The sequence below is a fragment of the Lacerta agilis genome, chromosome 8 (assembly GCF_009819535.1).
Source record: "Lacerta agilis isolate rLacAgi1 chromosome 8, rLacAgi1.pri, whole genome shotgun sequence".
Classification (NCBI taxonomy): domain Eukaryota; kingdom Metazoa; phylum Chordata; class Lepidosauria; order Squamata; family Lacertidae; genus Lacerta; species Lacerta agilis.
The window spans coordinates 19,169,268-19,193,782 of NC_046319.1; the positions used below are offsets into that span (position 1 = coordinate 19,169,268).

The 24,515-nt window shown below is 46.7% G+C and overlaps 1 protein-coding gene and 1 long non-coding RNA gene across 3 annotated transcripts in view; one reads left to right on the top strand and one right to left on the bottom strand.

Annotated features, from left to right (window-relative positions):
- Positions 1 to 21,106: 21,106 nt before the first annotated feature.
- On the bottom strand, positions 21,107 to 23,770 carry LOC117050671. Its single transcript, XR_004427119.1, has 3 exons — positions 23,598 to 23,770; positions 21,774 to 21,807; positions 21,107 to 21,175 (listed from the first exon to the last, which is right to left on the bottom strand). It is a non-coding gene; the product is annotated as an uncharacterized LOC117050671 (long non-coding RNA).
- Positions 23,771 to 23,952: 182 nt separating this feature from the next.
- The window catches only part of PRDM16 (PR/SET domain 16), a 433,577-nt gene continuing 433,014 nt past the window's right edge, over positions 23,953 to 24,515 (top strand). The window contains exon 1 of one of the 2 annotated variants that reach the window (XM_033156414.1): positions 23,953 to 24,073. In XM_033156414.1, coding sequence (XP_033012305.1) covers positions 24,037 to 24,073 — 37 coding nt within the window. In that variant the 5' untranslated portion in view covers positions 23,953 to 24,036. The remainder of the gene's footprint in view (positions 24,074 to 24,515) is intronic. The other variant, XM_033156415.1, reaches the window with a different exon arrangement.

The following is a 24,515-nucleotide window of genomic DNA, read 5'->3' on the forward strand; positions in this document are numbered from 1 at the left end:
ACCGGAGCAGCGCACGGAAACGGCGTTTACCTTCCCACTGGAGCGGTACCTATTTATCTACTTGCACTTCATGCTTTCGAACTACTAGGTTGGCAGGAGCAGGGACTGAGCAAAGGGAGCTCACCCTGGGGGGGGGGGTTGAACCACCAACCTTCTGATCGGCAAGCCCTAGGCTCTGTGGTTTAACCCACAGTGGCACCCACATCCCCCAGAGCATAAAAGTCTGAAATTTATGTACTGGCAGTTTTCGAAGTGAGATGCTCATTCAGCTCTCTTTCTTGACTCCCCAGCATATACTTCATGCCAAAAGTGCATGGCCATGACTTGGTGGTTAGAACATCTGCTTCGCATGCAAAAAATAAATAAATGAATAAATCCTTGGTTCAATCCCTGGCATCTCCAGGTAAGGGTTAGCAGGAGCTCCTATCTGAAAATTCTAGAGAGCCAGTGCAGGAAAGAGGAGACAGAACTGAGCTAGATGGACCAATTGTCTTTGCCAGTGCTTTGCCAGCACCTGCCCCTGATTTGCACCAGCAAGGGATTTAATTATAAGAGGCTACACCTGTGGGAGAAGGATGACTGGGCACTTTCATTTGTCTGCCTGATGGGCAAGATGGAGCTCAGCTGCTGCATCTCTGTCAGAATGAAGGGTGTGGAGGCAGACACAGAGTTTATAAAAAGCCTCAAGGCCTTGCCAAGAAAGAGGAGAAGCTCAGTAGAAAGAGGTAAGAGGCAGACTGTAATAGCTGAATGAGCCTCAGGTCTTCTGCTAGATGGGGCTAAAGAAGGAATATAAGATAGTTTCCCTGATAAGTCTCCATGTGAGACTTAAGGGTTCTGGACTTAAGGCTGCCTAGGCCAAAGGCATTCCTGCCCTCTTTTTGAAGAGCTCCCCATACCCTGCTATCCCTGAAATGACTTGGAGAATTGGCAGGAGTGGACTTCAGTAATTTTCCATAATAAGGTGCCCTGTGTGAGGCAGAAAATTGGCACTCCCAACTGGATCTTCTCAATTATGGAGCTTCTCAATTTTTGTGCCCCCTTGGCTCAGTGTTCTGTGCAAGGGAACCACCCACACTGCCCTAAATCTGGTGCTAGAATTGGATTGTCTCTAGGATCTGGAGATTTACTCCCAAGGAGACTGGAGTGGACAAGGGAGCCTTGGAAGTTCTGGAAAGAGGCATTACTCTGAAGTAGCCACTCTGGAGAGGAAGTTGCCGAAATACCTCCAGGATGTGGGCAGAAGCAAGTTCATGGAAACTGAGTCTTCCTTACAACAGACCTAGAAGTAAGTTGGTACTTTCTTTTAAACACAGATACACCCTTCAGTTAGGTGTGGCCCATGTAAGATACATAGCGTGCCTTCTTTTTGATGTGACCCTGGGTTACAGCACACAAGCAAATCTGCACATTGAACCATCCTCTTAAATAGTGTTGGAGTTGTGAAACCTCTGGCAATGATTGGCTGAGCTGGTGTGGCAATGAGGTAAAATTTGTGGGCATTCTGACTGTCCAGGGTACAAAGCTTTTGGAATGTTTGCAGTGTAGCTTCTGTTAGGGAAGAGGATAGTAGAGATTAAGAGCTGAATTTTGGAACTCTGACTTAGGTTGAAAGGCCCTGGGAAGCAGGGAAGCAGAAGAGCAATATATTCACGGGTATGAAATGTTGATGGAGGGAGGAAACAGTGCTCTTGTGAGCATCTATGATGCATTGTACTGGGAACATGATACTGAGGCTCTCTGGGTCTTTGTTCTGATGCAACAGGGCAGTTTAAAAATGTTTCCCCTTAACTATCAGCAAATTGAAAGGCTACATGTTTATAACTTGGTATCAGTTGAAATCATGAGTTAATGTGCTATGGCTATGGCATAAAGCAGAGGTGGTGAACGAGAATATTGTCAGAGATGAATCCAGAATTTGACCAATCCTGTGTGGGCCACTTTTGACTGATGGGCGGGGATGGCCACCTTCTGAACACCTAATATCGTGCGATTCACATTTCAAGCTGTGGTTGAAAAGGACACTCTTCTTTGGCAGCTTGAAGTCAGTGGTTTTTGAGCTTGCCACTCTCCGTGGTGACCAGAAAAAGGTGGCAAGAAAAGGGCATCAAATTCAGAAAGCCCTGAATTCAAGTCACCGCTGAAAATGAAGATTCAATCTGGAGTCTGCCCAGAGTACTGAATTCTTCCTTTTGAATTTGATACCATGGACTGCCAGACTGGGAGTCCTGCTAAGCATACAATTCTACTCTACTGAAGGGTGTGGACAGTGGGTGTGGACAGTGTCTGGAGTCTATGTAAGCTCTTCGGGTTTTTATCCTGAAAGCTATAATATAAATAAAATGGGTTCTAGCCAACTAAGTTATACCTGAAGTAGACTTCTCCCCCCTGAGTTAGTAATATTCATTAACTTCAGTGGACCTGTTCTGGGTAGGTCTAACATTAAGTCCAACCCAATGATAAAGAGACAAAATAAGGGATGCTGGTGGTTGGGGATAATTCTCAAAGTAGCAAGAGGTGGGAAAGACCACTGCCTGAGACTCTGGGGTACTGCTACCAGTCAGAGTTGACAATACTAGGTGATAATGGACAAGTAGACTCACCTGGCATAATGAGGCAGCTTCCAGCGAGTTCACGGTGGCATTAATGAGCTCTCTCTCTCTCTAAGCCTCAGCTGCACAGTCTACATTATGGGGGTAATAACACTGACCTATCTTGCAGAGTTAGGGGCAAGGATTACTGATACATGTCAAGAGCTTTCAGCCTTTGAGAGTGCTATCTGAAATGCCCTGCAGGTATCCACAGCCTCCTTCAATCAACTCTGTAGCTAGAGTCATTGAAGAAGATACAGCTTGATGGCAATCAGGCATGGCTGGGGGGGTGGGGGCAGGGAGGTATTAAAAGGATCCCCTCCTCCGCCTGGGTTTTCTGGAGCAGGGCAGCCCTCCCTGAGGTCTCCCGATAGCCAAACATGATTGATTGCATCTTCTTTAAGGTCACGTCTAAGAGTCTTTGGCCTCAGGGTGTTCCTGGTTTCTGCCCTTTCCTGGCTGGCTGGCTGGCTGGCCAGTCAGCCTGAGCCTCCAGACGTAGATTGCTTCTCTTCCTATTGGAAAAGTGATTTGTTGTCAAAGAAAGAGGAGCATTGACCTGGGCTGATTAAACTGGAGAGGGGGTTGGTGGGAAAAGAAAAAAGCTGAAGGTTTTGTAGGTAGGTAGGCAACCTGTACGGGTGAGGAGAGAGGTGTATGGCTTGACTGGTCAATTGATGGAATTGCACACCTTCTGATAAGCAAGCCTACAGCCTCTGGCATCTGTGCACCCACATTTCATTCTTTCACCCTTTGCTTCCAGGTCTGTTGAGCACAGGCTTCCTTTGCCCCCTATCTTCGGCGTGAGATGCCTTGGTGGTTCTTCATGTAGGCAGGTGTAAGAGTTGACAAAGGGGATTAGAGCAATGGCTGCTCATTCACAAAAATGCTGAAGGAGAGGGTCGCAGGGCCAGTGGGAGACCAATGTTTTGCACGAAAAATGCCCTAGGTTCTGGCTCCCCTGGTGCAGCTGAGACAGACTCCTGTTTGAAGACCTGCGGCCAGTCAGTTTAGGCCAGTGGTGGGGAAGCTTCTGCAGCTCGGGGGCCTCATTCTGTCGTGGGCCACGTGCCAGTGGTGGGAGGGGCTGGAGGCAAAAGTGGGTGGAGCAACGGATGTGATGCTTGCTTTTTGCGGGGCTGGGGTGCAGCCTGTTGCGCAAGCTCAGAGCACACAGAAAGAGTCTTGCTAGATCAGGCCAAAGGCTCATCTATACCAGCATCCTGTTCTCACAAGGGCCAACCAGATTCCCATTATGGGAAAGCTGAAAGCAGGACCTGAACACAACAGGGCTCTCCCCACTTTCTGTTCCCAGGAGCTAATGCTCAGAAGCATACTGACTGCAGTAGTGGAAATGGAGCCTAGCTATCACATGGCTAATAGCCACCGATAGCCACCTAATTGGGTGGCTCTGAAACAGGATTGGGACAATTCACGGAGGGCGAAGCTATTACAACATCTTGTGGGGCTGAATACCATATTTAAACTATGTGCTGTATGAAGAAGTCCTTTCTTTTGTCTGTCCTGAATCTTCCCGCATTTAGCTTAATTGGATGACCCTGGGTTCTAATAATATGAGAGGTGGAGAAAAAAAATCTTTTTCCATATCCACCACATCATGGATATTTTATACATGTGTACACACACACACACACACACACACTGCTCATCTCTTTTCTGAACTCAAAGCCCCAAATGTTTTCCCCTTTCCTTATAGGGGAATTCAAAAGACAATACACCTAAGAATTAGCGGATTTGTTTTCTTAAATAAGGTAGTTGTAGCAAGAGCAAGATTGGCCAAGCTTTGGAGACAGGCATGCTGCATAATCCCATGTAAAACCTGTGTTCTAGGGGTCTTACTAGTCAAAAGAAGGTTAATAGGGTTGCATCCTCTCCCCTTCATATTGAATCCAATATGATGTGCTTTCAAAGAGATGTTCATAGGAGAACATGATCTTCACACATTGGCTTTTGCAGAAAACCCTCCTGAGATGATTGACGTCTGACGTTAGAAGATGCGAGCGACTAATACATAATTGCAGATATGTTACCAGCCAGCAAGGAAATGGATCTGGCTGCGACTTCTTGTCAAGTGTACAATCGGTGGCAGACCCTGGTTTCTTACTGTGAAGCATGTGCAGTGCTATGATTAAGATAATTACGAAAGAAAAGGGGTTCATTACGTTACGAGACTAAGCCATCTCTTTAGTGTGCTTGCTCAGAAATAAAGCTCATTTTCCAGGGGAGGGGTGGGGAACCTCAGGCGTGGGGGTCAAATATGACCTTCCAAGCCCCTCCCTCTGGCCCCTGGAACTCTCCCCACCCAACCACACATCCCAACTAGCCCAGCTCCACCTTCTCCTTGAATGGTTGGGCTGGGCTCGAATGAGTCCTTGAACTCTGTGAGCACACTATAGTTTTCAAGCTCCCGCCCTCCTGCGAAAGAATCCTTGAAATGGTAGTTTAGCCCACACAGAGCTATAATTACCAGTACTTAGCCAAACTACAGTTCCCAGGGTTATTGGGGAGGGGTGTGTGCTTTCAGTGTATGGTGTTCACACAGTCAATGCCTCTTGTTTCCCTGGATGGAAATGAGGGGTGTGTGTTTGTGTAGGAACCAGCCCACTTTTGCCCCCGGCCCCTCCAGCCACTGGCATGTGGCCCCAAAGGCTGCACAGAAAGGAATGTGTCTTTGGGGCTGTAATTGGTTCTCCATCATGTGCTAGGAAATAAACCCCACGGGACATCGTGGGACCTGCTTCGGAGTAAACACAGAGTTGTGCTGGTTGTCTCATTGAGTCCGATGAGATTTAATCTTGATAAACTATACATAGGATGGCAGGAAGAAAGCCTGGCTCAATTGCATGTTTGAGAGCAGGCTAAAGGTAAAGGTAAAGGGACCCCTGACCATTAGGTCCAGTCGTGGACGACTCTGGGGTTGCGGTGCTCATCTCGCTCTATAGGCCGAGGGAGCCGGCATACAGCTTCTGGGTCATGTGGCCAGCATGATTAAGCCACTTCTGGCAAACCAGAGCAGTGCACAGAAACGCCGTTTACATTCCCGCCAGAGCGGTACCTATTTATCTACTTGCACTTTGACATGCTTTCATACTGCTAGGTTGGCAGGAGCAGGGACCAAACAACAGAGATTCACCTTGTCGCAGTGATTCGAACCGCCGACCTTCCGATCGACAAGCCCTAGGCTCTGTGGTTTAAACCACAGAGCAGGTTCCACTGAATTAAATAGGTCATATTCCCAAGAAAGTATATGTAAGATTTCAGTGACTTTTGTCCAGGTATAACACATTATATCCATGAAAAAGTAGATATGCATGTCTTGATTTAAAAATAGATTTTATTCAACATTGAACTTTGGTACATACAAATGCAAACATGATATTTATGTGCTTCGCATTATTTAATGAACTGTAATCAAAATGAGCATGGATGTTAACTGTCTGGACCACATGTCAACCTTAGCACATGGGATTTACTGCGTGTTACCATTTATAATGTGAAAATAGTGAAAGAAAATGATGGGGTTGAGAGGGAAAATAACTGACAATAGTTCAGCTAAAATAAACGATCGTTTTTAGGGGGGGGGATATTTCATAAAGATGTCTTATGCTTAAAAGATCAACTTCTTTGTCAAACTGAACCAACAGGAGACTGCAGGGTGGGTGAAACAGGAACACAAGAAACTGCCTTATCTGACCACATGGGCATAGCCAAGATCCACAAAAATTATCGAAAAGCATTGAAAGTACTCAATTAACTTAGGTTCTGCCCCACCCCCAGAGAAGCCTGCCCCCTCCTACCAAAGCTTTTGGGAGTATATTTACCCATGAATTCCCCTCAAAAAGCTCAACAACCTTGGCTGCCCCCCCCAACAGAAATCCTGGCTAGGCCCATGTCTAACCATTGGATCATCTGGTTCAGTATTGTCTACTTTGACTGGCAGTGGCTCTCCAGGCTTTCAAACATGAGTCTCTCCTAGCTTGACCTGGAGGTTTAGGATGAGGTTGTGGGGAGACTGGAACCGGGACCTTTTGCACGCAAATCTGACACTTTGGGGAATGAAAGGTTCTGTCCATTTCCATGCTCTCTATTTGAACTTCTTCCAGTCTTAAATCCAGTTCTCCACAGCAATTAGATTTTTCTTAAAGAGAAAAATCCTCTTGAAAATTCATCCATGATTTAGTGCAAAGCTCTTTTAAAAATTCATTTTTGCTTGGAGTTTTTACCAGTCTACACATTTTGGCAAGCGGTCTTTAAAAAAAAAAACAGAATGCATTTTGTATTTTCACAAATCAATGCTTCTATATGCACCCTTTACTCTGGCGTGTGGATTTCCGTGGACTTAGTTGGAGAACTGCATCATGAAATTCAGAACAGGGTGAGTTTCGAAGGACGGCTGTGTTTTGGTTCTTACCTTGTTTCAGAAAGTGCCAGTGTGGCGGACTCAAATTTAGATGTGAACTGAATCAAACTTCTCCCCACATTGGATTCTTCCTCTGAAGCAAAGGAAAGCTTTCCAAAAACCGGCCCTTTCCATTTTAGACAATCCAACCCTTTGACCTCTCCATCCTGTTTTCTCTCTCCACCCCATTTATGCTTTGATATTTCCACATTTCCACATTATAAATGAAACGGTACTACTGATATTGAACAATATCCATGGGGGAAGATGGTCTTGCTTTTCAAAATATTTCCCATCCAATGAGGTTTCCCGCTCTCTCGTTTTCTGAGAAATCTCAAAATTACTTCTCCATTCGCATGTTTCTAGTCTTCCCTCCTCCCCCCGCCCTGTCTACAGCACTCTCCTCCAGTGAATCAGAGCTTACTGCAAAATCACCTCACACCCCATAAGTTCTTCCTCCACCTCTCTTGAATTATGCCTCTAACCAGCTTGCGTTTGAGAGTTTCATTGTGTCTTAAATGAATAAAATATGTTGCCAGCCCATCAGAGACTTGTGCTCCGCTCACCTTGGAACCAGGGGGAGTTAATCAGAAGCTGCACCCCCCTTCCCTAACCCCCCACCCCAATTCCACACTTCAGTTTTTCAGAAAGAAAGGGAAAGCAGGGGGGCGGGGAGGGAGGAACTTCCATGTTTATCATTCATTTTGAGTCATCCCTATTTTCTGGTACATAATGAGGTGGGGGCATTGCTTTTTAGATGTGCAAAACATAATATCCTTTGCATGCACTTATGGTGCAAAAGGGATGTCTTTAAAAAAAAAAAAGGTAGAAACACATTGGAAAGCCCCGGTCCTAACTATTAAGGGGTGTTGAAAGCTGAAAACATTTGGGTCTTTGTTTCTATAGATGCCCGTTTGATTTCAGTGGGGGTGAGCTCCTTTTTCAACCTAAGGGCCACATTGCCTTTTGGGGGCCAAATGCCCAAAGTGGGCAGAGCAAGGAATGTCAGTTTCACCATCATCCAGTCTTTATTTGGTTTCATAAAACCCACATACCACTTGAGAGTAAGGGGGGGGAGAGAGAGACCTCAACGTGATTTACAAAAATAAGAAAACAGTAAGCAATTAAAAAAACAGCTATTTAAAACATTAAGAAATAATTAAATTCAAAAGTAAGCTAGAAACAGATTTAAACAGGGGGGTCTCTCCCAGCCTTACCCAGAGATGCTTACTGGGATGAAGCCGGAGCCATCTGCATGCAAAGCAGATGCTGTGTCACTGAGCCACGCTATACCCTTTGCCCTTCAGCCTGTTGCCCTCCGCCCAATGCCACAGCTGTTCAGACAGTGGGCCAAGTCGATCCCTGCTCCCTCCCTCTTAGTTTGAGTGGTATTTAACATCCTTGTATTTGGTTTTCGGCTGCTGCTAAGAACTGTTCCATTTGCCGCTTTTCATTTGTGGGCTTTACTGCGCTTTTCATTTGAAGTTTCTGATGTTTAATTTGGATAGGGTACTTTTATTGTTTTGGTGATGGTTTGTAAGTTGCCTTGAGGGCGTTTACAATGAAAGGTGGGATGAATAAAACATGTGGGTGGGTGGGTGTGTATAGTGTGTGTGTGTGTGTGTGTGTGTGTGTGTGTGTGTGTGTGTTTGTTTGAAGCAAGTCAACGGGTGCAAAATCATTCCAGAACAAGGGGGGGGGGGAAATCCATTTGTTCCCAAACAAAAATAAAGGAACCAGAACGATTCTGAGGCCCACTGAGGATTCGTTCATATCTGCCAGAAGTGGGATGTTGCACCAGTGGAGGCTGGTCCATTAGGGAGACTGAGGCACTTCCCCACCCACTTCAGCCTGCCCTCAGCCAGCTCCCACCTGCCTGCCTTCCTACTTGCAACCAGTCCAGGGGGTGGCACTGTCCACCAGCTTCCTGCTCCTTAATCTCGGTGCTGCCCTTGCAGAACTCAACAGTGAGGAGGAAGAGGATGGGAACAAAGCCAGAAGTTACCTTTCCCTCTCATTGGCAAGTCATAATGGGTGCCAGCCTCCACTGCCCTGTGCCACCAATGGCAACTATGACTGTTTTGATTTTGACAGTCACCTTCACCCTAAGGACCAGGACTTCATGTTGTTCTGGGGCTCTTCTGGAGCCCCAAGACCTTCTGCTATCTGCAGGTGAAATGGTGGCCTCAACAGATGGGTGAGCTTTGTGTGTGGATGTGGCATCTACCATGTGCTTTCCTCCAAATTTCATGGAGCACTGAAATGCCCAGGGCATCTGGGATGGAGAAACAACTGCTCAGCTCAGCACTTTTTCAGGCAGCAAGCAGTTGAACTACAGAACTCGCTCCCATAGGAGGCTGTGATGCTGGACACCAACTTGGATGACTTTTAAAGAGGGCCTGTCATATCCATGGAGGAGAGGGCTGTCACTGACAACTAGGCATGATGACTGTGCTCTGTCTCTGCAGCTGGAGGCTGCAATGCTTCTGAATGCCAGTTTCTGGAAGCAACAGCAGGGGAGAGGACCGGGATCCTGCTTGCAGGTTTCCCACAGGCTTCTGGTTGGCCACTGCATAGCAACAGGTTACTGGACTAGATGGGTCATTGGCCTGATCCAGCAGGGCTCTCACATTATGTTCTTATGCTCAGTGTTGCTGCCAACATATCAAGTAATAGGTTGGTTTGGTTTGGTTTTAAAGGTGGAAACTAAAATGAACACAAGTAGCACAACAAATGTAATTTTACCTACTGAATGACGATACAAATTGTTGCTGCTGTTATATATTTATTTATACTTCACCTCCCCCCCCCCCCCGGTGGAGATTCAAGGTGACTTACAGATGAAATAAGAGCAGCTAAAATTAAGTGATCAAGAACACAAATGAATGGAGTAACCAAGCAAATAAGCACAGCACAAACAGCACAATGTCTCCTCTGAAGTAAGACCTGTTGAGTTCAATGGACAGTGTTTGCTAGCTTCACCAGACACTTAGAATCGTAGAATTGCTGAGTCACAAGGGGTCCCCAGGGGTCATGTAATCCAAACCGCTGCAATGTGGGCATCTCAACACACGGTTCCCCATCCAATTTGAAACCATACCAGATCCTGCTTAGCTTTGCAAATGTGCTAGCAATTTTATTTTATACATACCTCCTCTTCGCATTGACTTCAGTGGAGCTTGCTCTCAGTTAAGGGGGTATAGGACTGGGGCCTTAGGTGCAGAGAACTCGTATCCCATAAATAGGTGTGCGTAAAATAAAGGGGTACTAATATAGACAACCTAGCAGAGAGTTGCTGTAGTAAGAACATAAATGCATGGTGCTTTTTGAAGAACACGCAACAGCATTACAGGGATGCTTGTTGTGGGTTCTAAGTTTGGTTCTAAGTGTGTTTGGGGGAAGGGTCTTGTAGAGAATATTATTATTATTATTATTATTATTATTATTATTATTATTATTATTATTATTACACCTGCTATGCATGCAGAAGGTCCCAGGTTTAATCCCTAGCACCTCCAGGTGAAGACTCCCTGCCTGAACCCCTGGAGAGCTGCTGCCAGCCAGTGTAGACTCTACTGAGTTAGATGGACCAGTGGTCTGACTTAGGCCCAAGCAGCTGCCTATGTTACCATCTTCTGCAGTGCGCGCACACACCCTCCTGGCAAAGCGGCAGAGCAGCCTAGCGAAACTTTTTCTCTCCACACGCCCTTTTTTTGATTGTATAGTTCATGTCCCTTCCTCCTCCCCCTTCGGCCAGGCTATTCCAGTAAGCTCCTGGCACGGAACAACCTGAATTGAAAATAAAAGGAAGCGGAGGGGGAGACTGAAAGCACCCTTTTTCCTTGGCCAGGAGCAGTGCCTTAATTTAAAAACTTTTGGGTCCCTTGTTGCAGCTAAAGAAGTTTTCCACCTACCCCTTTAATAGTTGGGCATTGCCCTCAAAGGAATCGTTGGATCCTGCCTTCGCTTCTCCCCCCCCCTCCCTCCTCCTCGTCTCTTCTGGGGAGTTATTGGGTCACCATCCTCCCCACCCCACCGCCGGCGAACGAGGTCCTGAACCCAATTAATGGCTAATAATTATACAGGCGCAAAGGCGGCAGGGGCAAGCGAGAACAGGCAGCAGGAGAAAGGAAGGGATGGTGGGAAGGGAGCAAGTTGGGGAGAAAGGGCCCCGATTCCGCGCCAGGTTGGCTGGTTGATCGACGGCTCGCCAAACTGCCTCGGGGAGGAGGGAGGCGCGGGATCTTTGGAAAGGAGTCAAGCGCGAATTCCGTCGCTGCTCGTTGGCGGGAGGTGTTAATCCGAATTAAAAAGAGGGCCGTCGCCTCCTTGTTTTAAAAACTTGCCTCTCTGGGAGTAATTGCTCTCTTGGGACTCCTTGAACATATATATTTTCTCTGTGCGTTTGGTTTCCCTTTTACCTTTAAAACTGCAACCCCATTTTTTTTTAAAAGAAATACCTAGGCGCGCGCCACCCTGCCTGAAGGCAATGGAGATTTACTTATGAGTAAGCCCCTCTAAGATCAGAGCTCTAAGGCTGCCATCTAGATCCTGTACCCGCTTTCCGGGTCCTAAAACCCCAACATAACTCCGTTTACTGCTGAGTAGAGGCAGACTGGGAAGATTTCTGTATAAGGTTGGAGTAAAGTGGAACTTTCTGCTGGATCACCAGCCCAAAATTTTACCGCCCCCCGCCTTTTAATAATGTCTTCATCTCTTATTTTATTTTAAACCATTCTCTGCAGCCGTTTGAGCGTCGTTACAGGTTTTCGGCTGCTGGCCGGCAGCGGTTCTACTCGGAGGCAAGCCTCACCGCTGCGGCATTTATTTTTCAAATTCGGCAGCCGAAAAGGGGGGCTCTTTTGGAGAGGCAAAACGCCCTTTGGCTTAAACGCTCTGTATTCTTTTAATATATATTATTGTTTGCTGCAATAAATGCCGGTTTTAAACCAGCTGGGGGAAGCAGCGTCTCTCCGATAGAGCCCATCTTTCCATTGCTCCTTTCTGGTCCCTTAAAACTTTAATTAAAAATAAAATTAAAATCCTGGTGGATTTTCCAAATCCCATAAGAAATTGTTTCTCCCCGCCCCCATAAAACCCTCTTTTTTCAGGTGATGCATTTGGCTAATTACGTTTCTATCAACAGCAGGAAAAAGGAGGCGGTCGTGTTGGGCTCGTTTGAAGCTCGTTATAATATTTGCGCTCTCTGACTGTTAATTACCATAAATTAGGCGATTGTCTGCATAATTGTCATTATTGGGAACCTAATCATGGCTTTTGTAGCCGACCTCAGTCCTACTCAGAAGTAGGACCTATGAAATGAATAGACAGGGCTGGTCAATGATGTCAATGGGTCTACTCTGAGTAGGGCATCATGGCTGCTACCTAATAACTTGTGAACTAGTACCTGTAAATAAAAATTCTTTTTTAAAAAAATCAACCCTTTGTCACGACGACGTATCTATGGCTTTAAAAATGCAGCAAAAAAGGGGGGGGAACCGATTTAGGTTAATTTTTGTTCGCTTGTGGGTGGGAGAGAGTTACCCGGAGGCTTTAATATTTCGGAGGGCAGGGTGGGAGGGGGCAAAACAAGCAGATCGGGTTTGCAGTCTTGGGTTGGGGAGGGGTCTCTCTAGCCGAACCTTTACAGTGTTGCTTAAAAAAAAAAAACAGCTGCTAGAAAGCTGGTGGAAAAAAGGAACAGTAGCTACCTTTGAACAAACCCGGACCAACCTTTGTGTGTGTGTGTGTGTGTGTGTGCATTTATGTCCTTGGGGTGCGATGAGGAGGGGAGGAGGGCGGTGAGTTTTCAGATCTGGCATGGAAAAACTTAAAATAGTCCTATTTTCTTCTTCTTTTGCAAAACGCCCGGGCAAGAAACGTATAGCAATCAACCGCGATCCCGCAGCCACTTCAGGCTGCCTGCTCCTGCTTTTGAAAAGGGAGCAAGAATACAACGAATCTGGAGGCGTTTCCAGGCTTTTCGAAGCCGTAATTAACACCGGATGGACCCTTTTAGACGACCCCCCTCCGCCGCCCCCGTTTATTCTAAAGCCGATTAAAAAACAGTTTTCAACGGAGGCATCTCTGCGTTAAAAAAGGATGAATTCGGAGACTAAATTTCTGCCTTCCCTTCCTTTAAAGCAAAACAAAAAAGAGTGTAAATCGATTTCCAAACGTCCTGCTTCTCTTCCTCTTGCTTTTCTGTGCGTTTGTTCAACGCATCCACAGTATTTCGTTGGAGGATTTTTATTATTAAAAGAAACAGCTACAAGGTAATGCCCCGCTTTCGTGCAAACCTGCACATCAAGGCATATTAAATTATATAATATATATGGGTTAATGCATGTTAGCACTTCTCGAGTCTTCCAAACTCTTCCAACGCATAATATAGCTTATTAGCTGAAAGTGGAAATCGTTTTAAAAGAAGGAAACCAGCTTCTAAACAACAGGGTTTCTTTTCTTGCCGGAGACTGTCGCTATTCCTCGTCTCCATCCTCTCAGTTAAGACTCCTCTGAAAAGGGGCACGATCCCGCACTTTTAAGCTTCCTGGCAATCGCTTCGATTTGAAATGGGAGAGAGTTAAAGTGAGTGAAATCAGTAGCATTTTCAAACTCTGTAAACCGAGCCTGTTGCATGTCTACTCGGAAGTAAAACCTCCGGAGACTATCGACCCCGTCGGAAGCGAGTATACGCCAAAGTCCCACGTAGGCTTCAGTTGGGCTTACTCCCAATTAAATCTGCCTGGGATTGGAGTACTCCCAAAAGTCCAAGTTTACGCCGAAGTAAAATTAACTGAATTCAGTGGGACTTACTTCCAAGTAAATGGGCAGAGAGGCAGCCTTAGTCTCTTTGCTTGGTCCTTCCCACTATTATAAGTAGCTGTAGGAACAGAAAGCTGGTGAGAACCATAGAAGGAAGCAAGAGTTGATATTTCAGCCGGTTGGGAAGGCAAACATTTTACCCTGTGTATATATTTAATATATAATATTGATTGTGAACAAGTATTCTTTACGCGCAACAGGAATATGGATGGTCAGAATCGGGAGAACGAAATTAACGATCTCAATTGTTGCTGCTCCAAAGCTTTATTGTTATCAGATGTAGCACTATTGATTTGCATCAGCGTGAGTCCTGCTCAGAGTAGACCCACAAAAATGAACGGGCACGACTAACTTAGATTCGTTTATGTCTATGGGCCTGTGCTGAGTAAAGTTCAGTAGGATAATTGCTCTAGTCAGAGTTAGACCCCTTGAAGTTAATAGACCTGACTCACTTGGGTCCAACGATAGCCACGGGTAAAAACTAAGTAAGCCACTGAGTAAAACTATTACTACACTAATAACACGCTTGAGATTCATGGCCTTGCACAGAGTACCATATACCTTTATTTACAATAGTTATGTTTGCGATTTGTCTTTACAATCGGATGGGGTGGGGTGGGGAATAGGTCTCTGAGCCGGGAAGCCCAAATACACCCCTCCTTTATGAGCAGGCGGCAAAAGGAGCTAGTTGCCTGCGCGATCTTTTTCGGGAGAGAGATGGGGGATTCAGCTTGCCATTTTCTCCTTCAGCCGGTGGCTGTGGGTGGTTCTGCGATTTCCCACACTTCTGTCTCCAGCTGCCCCCTTGCGATTGCAAGATGAGCTTCGGAGAAACGAAGTGTGTGTGCGGACAAGCGTGCCTCCTATCTACACACACCATTGAAATCCTTTGGCGAGGAAGCGTTCCCACTTATAAAAAGATAACATACGTTTCCTCCCTGGTCGATATAATAATAATAATAATAATAATAATAATAATAATAATAATAATAATAATAATAATAATAATGGGAGCGTCCAGTTCTCAGTGCCACCCATGTCGGGCAGCGCACAAGAAAGCAAGACCTGAGTGCAAGAGTGTTTCTCCCCCCCCCCCAGCCAGGAGTGGCACGTGGTGGGGGCAACCTGAATGGACACCCCCCCCATTAAAAACGTAATTAAGCCCTTGCCTAATGACCTCTCACTGCAGAACTGGGTATGGTAAGAATCAAGCGCTTATGCCATCAAATCCTCCGGGGGAGGGGGGGAAGGAGATTTATTTATTTTTTAATCATGAACTCAAGGCCTCCTGATCTGTCCATAAAACCCCAAGTATTTTAAGCTGTGCTAATTCTACGGAACTCTGAGGCCAGAGGCAGCCGGAGACGCACAGCGCCCCCGCCCGCTCCTCCCCCCTCCCCAATTATTTATTTTTATATAACTTCTTAACGTATACAGTAAGTGTTTCATTCCTTTGGTCCACCCAACACATATATTTCTCTCTCGTCGGGTAAATCCCCATTTCCTAGGGCCTAGGCACCCCCCCCCCGTCCCCCGACCCGAAAGCAGTCAGTAGCACCGAAGGCATTTAATAGGCTTTACTTCCGAGTAAGTGCGAGCAAATGAATTGTAGCTGGTTTTGGACTGCGGTTTTGGGAGGACGCTGGAACAACCCACTCTGAAACTCTGACTCGCGAGGGAAGACGGGAGGGTCAAGAGTTTACTTCCTTGAAATGGGTCCCGCGCAAGACCATTTGACACTGCTCAGGTGTATGTATGTTGTTTTTAAGGCGGGGACTCCTCCGTCCAGATAAAAATCCAGCCCGATCCTGTGTTTGTTTCCTGGGAAGTGATATCCACATGATTCACTGGAGAAAGGCTACGTAGCCACCGTGTCTTTAAGGCGTACATCGAAGCCTGGGAACCGTAGTTTACCCATAAATCCTAGCACATACGAGCTACAGTTCCCATCCTTCTTTTTTTGGGGGGGGGTGCTTTAAATGTAGGCGCAGATCCCATGCAGGTGTACATCAAGCCCCCTTGATCTCGTTGGGAGAGCTTTTCTCCCATTCACACACAAGACAACTGCTTAAGAATTAAGATGCGTATGGATCGAGCCACACATGCATTCTTATGGAGAGAGGTGGAGTCCGAACCGACGCGCTGTCAAAGGTGAAACTCGACGCCCTCCAATGAAAGGCGATATTGAGAGGCATCGCCTCTCTCGAATTGTTATGAATTGCCCCCTTTTTTTGGTAGTGGGAAGAATATCGATCAGGAAAAGCAGGCAGAGAGGAAGGTCGTCTAGGCAGCGTTAGCTCAGAAGAATCATCCTAGGGCTGGTAGGCTTGTCTCCCTCCATGGAAAACCTCTTAATCCACGTTATGATCTCCACACACACCTAGCCCTGACTTCATTTTTATTTATTTACAAGAGTGGGGCAGAGTAAATAACCCCCAAGGGGAGTGAGGCCAACCCCTTTCCCTTGCCTTGCATAAGAATTCAAGCATTACTAAAAGAAAACGGGAGGGTGATAACGTTCTAGTCTTCAAGACTAAATCGATAAAGGTTTCTAGTCCTCAATATATATATGTGCGTGCGTGCGTGCATGTGTTGAGGGCTAGATATTTATATGTGGATGGATTCTTAAGGAGAAGCAGATGCATGCATAGAGAAATCTAGTTAATAATTCGGTGGCATTCTCGACCTGAAAGGACAGAGGAGAACAAAACAGGTTGAAAGGGACACCCTAACCAAAGGTGTCCATCCAGTGCAGTGTCCTTAAAACCTCTATATTGATACAAATCATTTGGGGGGAGAAGGAAAGGGCACCGTTACCTGGGAACAGGCCTTAGTGAACATCGGGGATGTGGGGGTATTACTTTGGAGTAACCAAGCATAGACTCGAGTTATGCAGACACCTTGGAAATAGAGAGCAGCGGCCATATACAAAGGAATCCCTTTGCTCCCTCAGGTTGATCTAAACTCCCTCTTAGGTTTCTGGAACAAGGAAGACGGAAAGGTGGTGGGGGGAGGTCCTTGTATGTGTTTCCCCCCCTAGTTTTACCAGGACTGGTCTATCTGGTTTTCCATATTAAAAGGCAGCTAAGAACACCCCAGTGATAAATGTGTTTGTGTGCATTTTACATGTAGATAGGGCGGTGGCGAGGTGGGGGGGGGGAGGTTTAAGAAGCGGCGCAGTTCCTTCTCAATCCTGTGATAGCTCCTCTGATCCTGCTCCTAATTCGGTTCGCAAATCGTAATCCGAACCAGGCGTGCGGAATGATTGCTTTCGCTTTGCTTTTTAGTTTGCGCGTTTAAAAGAACAAAAACCTAAAGTTTAAATTCGCGACTTCTGAGGAGTGAGGTTGTGTGCAGGAAACAAAAGCTTGCGGGTAAGCATCGCTCCTGTATGCCTTCAGCTGTGATCCACAACGCAATTAAGTTTAGACCGAAATAATTCAAAGATTAAATGTCATGGCAATGCGCGGAGATGGGGTGACGGATGCCTCTGGCACCGAATTGACTTTGGTTTAAGAATCCGGTTGTGCAGCCTAAGGTACCTCGCAGGGTTGTTGTGAAGATTAAACGGGGAAGCGGAGAACTATGCAGCTATCTCGCAGGAAAGGTGGAATAACAACAACAACAACAACAACAACAACAACAACAGCAGCAGCAGTATTAGTAGTAGTTAATAATATTAAAAACTGCGATTGTGTTTATTTGGCATCATCGAGGTGACTACAGAGCTGCTTTGAGAATAAATTCCACTGAACTCATTAAAATCTTACTCCTGAGTAAACATGTGTATCCACGTGGGGGTACATTCGTCCGAATCTGGTTGGGACTGCGAGTTTATTATAATCTGATTAATGACCACGGGTGCTGTTTTTCAAAATGTTGCATTTCGTCCAATGCCCTGCCAGTCACCAACTTTTCATCTGTCTGTAGAAAGCCTATTCCTGTAAAATCCCTTCTAGTAACGCCCCCTCACTCGCCCTTAAATAAGTACCCCCCCTTGAACTGACCAAAAAAAACACCAACCCAAAATCCAGTGCCCTGTTCTAAAATTGATTTCTATATTATCGGGAAAGGACGCGACTGGACTTTGAGGGAGAGAAATTAATTCATCATGCAGAGGAGGGCAATTCTAATTCCTCTATCTCCTGCCCGTTTCTTAGCTGCTAATAAAGTAGATCATTGATTGTATAAAAATGTCTTGGGGAGGGGGGGCAATCTGCAGGAAATATGGAGTTGAGATGATAGGCAGGGGGAGAGGGATTACACACACACACGAGAGAGAGAGAGAGAGTATAACACACACACCCCGAAGAAATACTTTGATTAATCGAAATCTGCCATGTAGACACAAACACCTGCCTTTAAATTTGCTGTGTGACCTCTTTTAAATGGATTCTCAGCAAATCTTTCAAAGCATCTCATTTCAGTGACGGGCACCTATTCTTTGAAGGAGCCCCCCTCTTCTTCTCCACTGAATCCCCAATTAATCCTAATTATTTGGTGTCACTTCGGGTTGGTTTTTTTAAAAAAACAAACAAACAAACCAACCAGCCCTTGGAGGGTGGCCATCCACCACCCTCCCCGGTTCCCGTTTCTCCCTGAAAATTTCAAAACCTGTTTCTTTAACAAGCGCGATCCTCTGCCTCTGTATCGGAACGGGCCGCTTGAGGCTGCCAGCCTTATCCGCACGCTGGCGGTAGTCAAAACTCGTTGAAGTTCACTCAAAGGGATTTACTTCTGACTTGGCGCGCGTAAGGGCCGCGCTTACGACACTTCCGGGACCACCATTCTGAACCTTTTCAAAAAGGTGGAGGAAGGGAGGGCACCAATCAAAGGGGGAAGCGAGCAGAGGAAATTGGGTTTATGTTTACCCCGAAGCAAACCACCTGAATTTATTAAGTTCCAGGCGATGGTGCTAATTATTATCAATAAATGATAGTACATAATAAGAGTCAACCGTGTTCAAAAGAACTCGACTTCCCATTATCCTGTTGCTATTCTTGCCACATCCCTCTAAGAAAGAGCAGTAGGAATAGTCTCAACTTGGTTTATTCGGAAGCAAGTCCCATGGAGTCCTACCACGCAAGTGCATAATCGCAAACTGGTCACCGCCGGATTGTCTCCCTAGTGAGTTTAGATGACCAAGGCGGATCCGAACCGCAGGCCCTCTGATTCAGGATCCACCTTAGCCATGCTCTCTGGGCTAGAAATGTCGCTTTGTGAGCGAAGTCCAGGAAAGGTGAAACTTAAGTCGGAAGGGAGGTTTGATTTGCGCGCTGCGCAATTGTCTTCTGATACTCTTTTGAAAGGAATTAAAAGGGAGAATTTTGAGATGGCCCCAAAGAGCCAAATCGCTCCATTTCTGCGCTGGTCATCTCTTGGAAGCTGCCAGAGAGGTCGCTGACCTCTCTCCCCCCCAAACCCTCACCGGGGCCATGCTCGATCGCTTTGCCAGACCCCACACACCTGAGATCAACCTGCCCTATAAATATTAAGCGGGGGAGGGAGGGAGGGAGAGAGGCATTTGCAAATTGGAAACAAGCGGGGTTCAGGGACACAAGGAGCGTGATGTAGTTATTCTGCAAATAGTCACTTGACCTTTAAAGGGGGCAATAAGGCCTAGTGGTGAGAGCGCTGCAGCTTTGACACCCAAGTTCAATTCCGCTTCCCCACCCGCTTAGGCAGCTCTTTGGGGGGTCACTCCAGGCCAACCCCCAGCCGCCCTCAGCCCAAACTCGCCACAAGGGTAAAACTCTCACATCATGTGCCAATAATTCCTCACACTTTTTAGCCCTAAAAATTTCGGTTCGTAAACCGTATGGTGCGATCCAGGAAAAAAACAACCCGGAGGGGGGGGGTTGTTGCTTTTAAATCTTACTGGTGGCGCGGCCCAGCGCGGCAGGGGGTGAGGGGAATCTCCTTCAGAGTGCAGCAGCATCTACAGGATCAGGTTCCAACTTTCAAGGGACACCAACTGCGATCCTAAACAGTAGGACATCACACCGGATCTAGCAGGACGCACTCTTCCTGGCAAATGGGTTAGGGGGTGGTAGAGAGTAACTGTCTATATGGATCGCGCCCCCGCCTCTCCTCCTGTTGACTAGACATTTTGGATCTGCTGGAGTTCAATGGAAAAAAAATCGTTTAGGGCCTGCTTAAGAGACACACTTGGCACAGCCTACAGTTGTTGTTTACGCGGAAGTAAGTCCCACTTAGCGTTTCAACCTTGCTGTCAACCCCCACGAGCAACGCCCCCCGCCTTGAAATATTTAATTCCAGTTGGGTTGGATACAGCTGAATATTTCTAAAGCCATCTTGGGGAGTTTCCTAAAAAAAGGACCACCTATCTGGATTTTTCACCCCTCGAGTCCCGCACCTGGTATTGAGCTTGGAGTGGATTGCGAACTCCGCGGGGCAGAGAACCTGTCTGCTCTTCTATGTTATGTTGTGGAGAAACAACCGCCACCAAAAAAAACAACAACCCGAGAAGGAAGTTATTCTCATTCAGAGGCCCGACGTATTCATGCTTGTTTTTACACGGAAGTAAATCCCATTGGCTACGGAGAGACTGACTCTTGAGTCGACCTGCTTGGGATTAGGGGGCCCGCAAATCAATATAGGGCAGCAATTGACTGAAGAAACAGCTCAGACTGCGTTTAGTAGGTTTACTCAGGAGTAAGCACACCCGTGCAGAATATATATACGCAAACACGCGGAAAAAGAGTGCGAATTGAGAACACATGTTCGTTTAAACGCACAGGTGCAACGTAAGGATAATGTTTTCGCATTTGGAGGGGGGGCCAATCTCCTTTTAGCTGGGAAGGGGCAGCTATTGGTTTCCCCACTTTGAAAACATCGACTCGGAAGTTCCCTTCCAATCCTATTACATAAAAAAACCCAACTTACTCTTACAATCCATACCATCAGAATTCAGATTCAAACGCATTTATAAATAATTCTGGACAAATAACCATCTCCCCCCCCCCCCGCGTGCGCTTTGAGAGCCTACATTTAAAACCAATTCCATTTTATGAATTACTTGATAAATAAGCAACGCTTTTTAAAAATAAATAAAAATAAACCGGCAGGCTTTGTTTTATTGTTTGAATGGCTTTTAAAATTACCAGCTTTATTACAAGTTTGTTAAAATAGAACGGGGTGGGCGGGGGGGGGGCGGAATCCCAGAACCTGATTGAGTTAAATCCCGAGGCGTTGGGGTAACTGAATGAAGAAACGGAGAGGGGGACGTGGTTTGTTACCTCTCTGTTCCTCCCCCCCGAAAATATAACAAATGTTTTCAGACCTCCTTTGCCCTGACCACAACAGGATTAATATAAATCTAGATACAAAAAAAGAAAATCTTCTATAATCTTAATAATAACAATTTATTTCATTGTATTTTATTTTATTATAGTAATAAAGTATGCAGTTTTCAACCTCAAACTTTATTCTCTCCTCATATCTTCCACCTGCCGGTCGGCTGCTAACCTGATTTTTTTGCGGGGGGTGGGGGGTGGGAATGTGAACTCTCCTTGTCCTGTTTCTTCTCTTCCCCCCGCCCCATTAAAAAAAAATCTGGTTTATTTTCTTGAAGGCTTCTTGACATTCCCTTTCCCTTTATATTCAACACACCACACACACCACGCAATGTATCCTTTCCAGTCGCCATCTCTCCTGGGCTCTTGAATTCCCAAAGGGAGTGAATAATTAATACTGATCCAGCCAGGCTATTTACTGGGGGGGGGGGAGAGTAGTGTCTTCCACCCACTTTCCTATTTCCGGGGATTCCTGAAAAATTCAGGAATCCAAAGATCCAGCTTCCTCCACTTCCATCCATTGCCCAGGAGATTAGGGTCGTTTCTATAAATGACAACCAAGCATTTTAAATATAGTGATGATAATATATATTAATTAAAGGACCTGAAAATGATACTTACCACCTTGATCCCTTCTAAAGCAACACCCCCGGACCTGTAAAAGGCTGAGTCCAACATTGAAGTGGAAAGGCTGTTATAAGAATAAAAAAAAATAGTTGGAAGAAAAGAGGAATAAGAGTAGAGAATAGCGTGTAAATATATGTGTGTTAACAGGAAGTGCCGTAGAGCAGGTGAACTTGCTTAGATCAAAACCCCATTTTTTGTTTCTTGTTTTTGATCAGGACACATTCATCGCTGTGACAAAATAGGTAAGTCAGAGATCAGACAGAGAAGGAGCGGACGCCCAGGCTGCCTGACTGGCTGAAGTCTTCCATCCTGCGCATACTTACTTACTTACTTACTTGTGAATTAGCAGCTTGCCACATTTGAGTTCATTGAGCCTTACTCCCAAGTAAGCTTGCATAGGAATGCGGCCCGATGGGTAAAAAAAAAAACAACACAAATAAGAATTGGCTTCCAAGTCAAGCTGCCCGGGGGATCGGCCAGCCTAACTCCATTTAACTAGGCGTTAAAGGAGCCCCTTACTCCTTACTTGCGAGTAAGGCCACAGCGATTCATTGGGAACCTTTTCCTGGGGACCGACAAGGTTCCTGAGCTCGTGGGATGTCGTATTGCGAAGTTCTGGTCTGAAGTGCTTCAACCCTGAAGGCTGCTTTGCAATGCTGGCCCGCTGGGGAGCCAAGACCCATTCAACTTGGCGGAAGCTTACTTCAGAGTAAGCCCAGGCTTCAGGAGCGGGTCGTAGCCCAAATGCCTCCCTACACACCCACACCCACACCCACCAAGGACCAACGATTATTCAGGTTTTAGCGTGTTATAAACAAGCATCACGATGGAGACAGAATCGTTTAAACCGGCTGATGGAGGGGGGCGGGGGGGGGAAGAGAGAACCGAAAGCCCCCAACCCACCCAATTTTTTATTGTAAATGGATAGGGGACAGGGTGGGAAAGAATGCACCGATTGTTAGGAAAACGAAAGTCGTTTGGGTGTGTGTGGGGAGTTTTCAATTTGCCTGCCAGATTGGCTTAAATGCACTGGAGTGGAAGGGGATGCACGTTTTTCGGTAACGGCGCAAAACAGGGAGAAAGACATTGTAAAAGGTAGAAGAAGTCTGTGCACCTAAACATCGTCTGTGCACCTTGGTAATTCTATAAGACCCCGCCGAGTAGGGAAACGGCCACAGCTTCTGCAGTCAACCTCAGCCGCGGCTGCGATCTTCCTCAACCTGCCTACCTGGAGGTAAATCCCACTGTAATCAAGAAAAGAAACTTCCGAGTAAACCTGGCATTAGGGAGGGGTGGGGGAGATCAGACACCCAGATATTCACAATTGCCCGAAATGGGTGGCGGGGGGCGGGGAAGAAAAGAGTAAGCCATTGCGGAAGAAGGTGGGACGTTTACTCGCGAGTAAGCATGCAGAGGATCATGCGAGAAGAAAGATTATATTACTGTATATATATAGGCATGGGGAGAAATATCCCATCGCGACTGCCACATTGATGAGAATAGCACCTAATAGCCAAATAATAGCAAAATCATTAGATCTCTAAAGTGCAGCGTGCAGTTGGCTGGTTGAAAGAGACGGCTAACTAGTGACCAGAAAATAATAAGAGATCTGCAAAAGGGCAGCGTGCAATTGACCAACAGCAATGGACCGGTTGCTAGGAAAAGAATAATTAGACCTGTAAAGTACAGCATGCAATGGACCAGTTACCCCCCCCCCAAAAAAAAACCCAGCCACATACACCCCCAACCCTCCCCTTCCCACCCCAGCATAACATAGAAACCATCGTCCGAATAAAAAAAAAAGGGGGGCAAAGTCACCTCTTCCTGGATGTTACCTTCCATCTTTAAATATTGTCCACTGGGGAAGGGCAGCATGTAAAGGGTTAGGGAGAGAGAGAAAGGTCGCTTTTTCTTAAAGGGGCAGATCAGGGGAAGTGGCGGGGGTGGGGGGAGGAGGAAAGGCTGGGATGGTGCTGTGCTCCGAGGAGGTGGGGGCAGAGATAAGTGATCTGAAGAAGAGGATAGGACCACGGAAGAGAAGGGGGGAGGTTGAAAAAAAAAAAGCCACACATACACACACCAACCCCAACCCTGATGGTGATGAATACATTGGAAAGTTTTTTTGGCCCCGGAGAGGGTGTCAGATTGAATGCTCTGTGCGCATGTGCGAAGGTGTCCAAACTGACAATGCTTGGGAGATGAAGATAGCGCGGCAGAGCTGTTGCGGGTTCAAGGAGGGATCCGCTCCGCCGTCAAGATGAGATCCAAGGCGCGAGCGAGGAAACTGCCCAAAAGTAGGTCCCCTTTCTCCCGCGAGGGGGAGATCCCCGGCGAGATCTGGCGAGGGGGGTGAGAGAGAGGGGGGGGCGCGCGCTGAGCAGAGGGGGGGGGAGCCATGGGTGTCTTGCTGGTCGGCCCTGGGGTGGGGGGACGACAACGACGAAGACGAGCCGATCACCTCCTCCTCGGCCGCCCTGGCCTCGCCGCGGCCGGATGAGCGCAGCTGGGCGAGCCGGGAGCGAGTTCCGCGCCGCCACAGCCGCCGTCGCCGGTCTCTGCGCGACGATCCGGGCAGCCTGGCCAAGGCTCCCCCCGCCTCTCCTTGCGCTCCGAGAGTTGTGCTCCGCACCCCGCGATTGGTGGGGTTCACCCGTCTGAGGATCTCGAGGCGATCAAGGATGGCAAGGAGGAGGAAGGAGGGGGATCGGTTTTTTTTTTAAAAAAAAATGAAAAGTA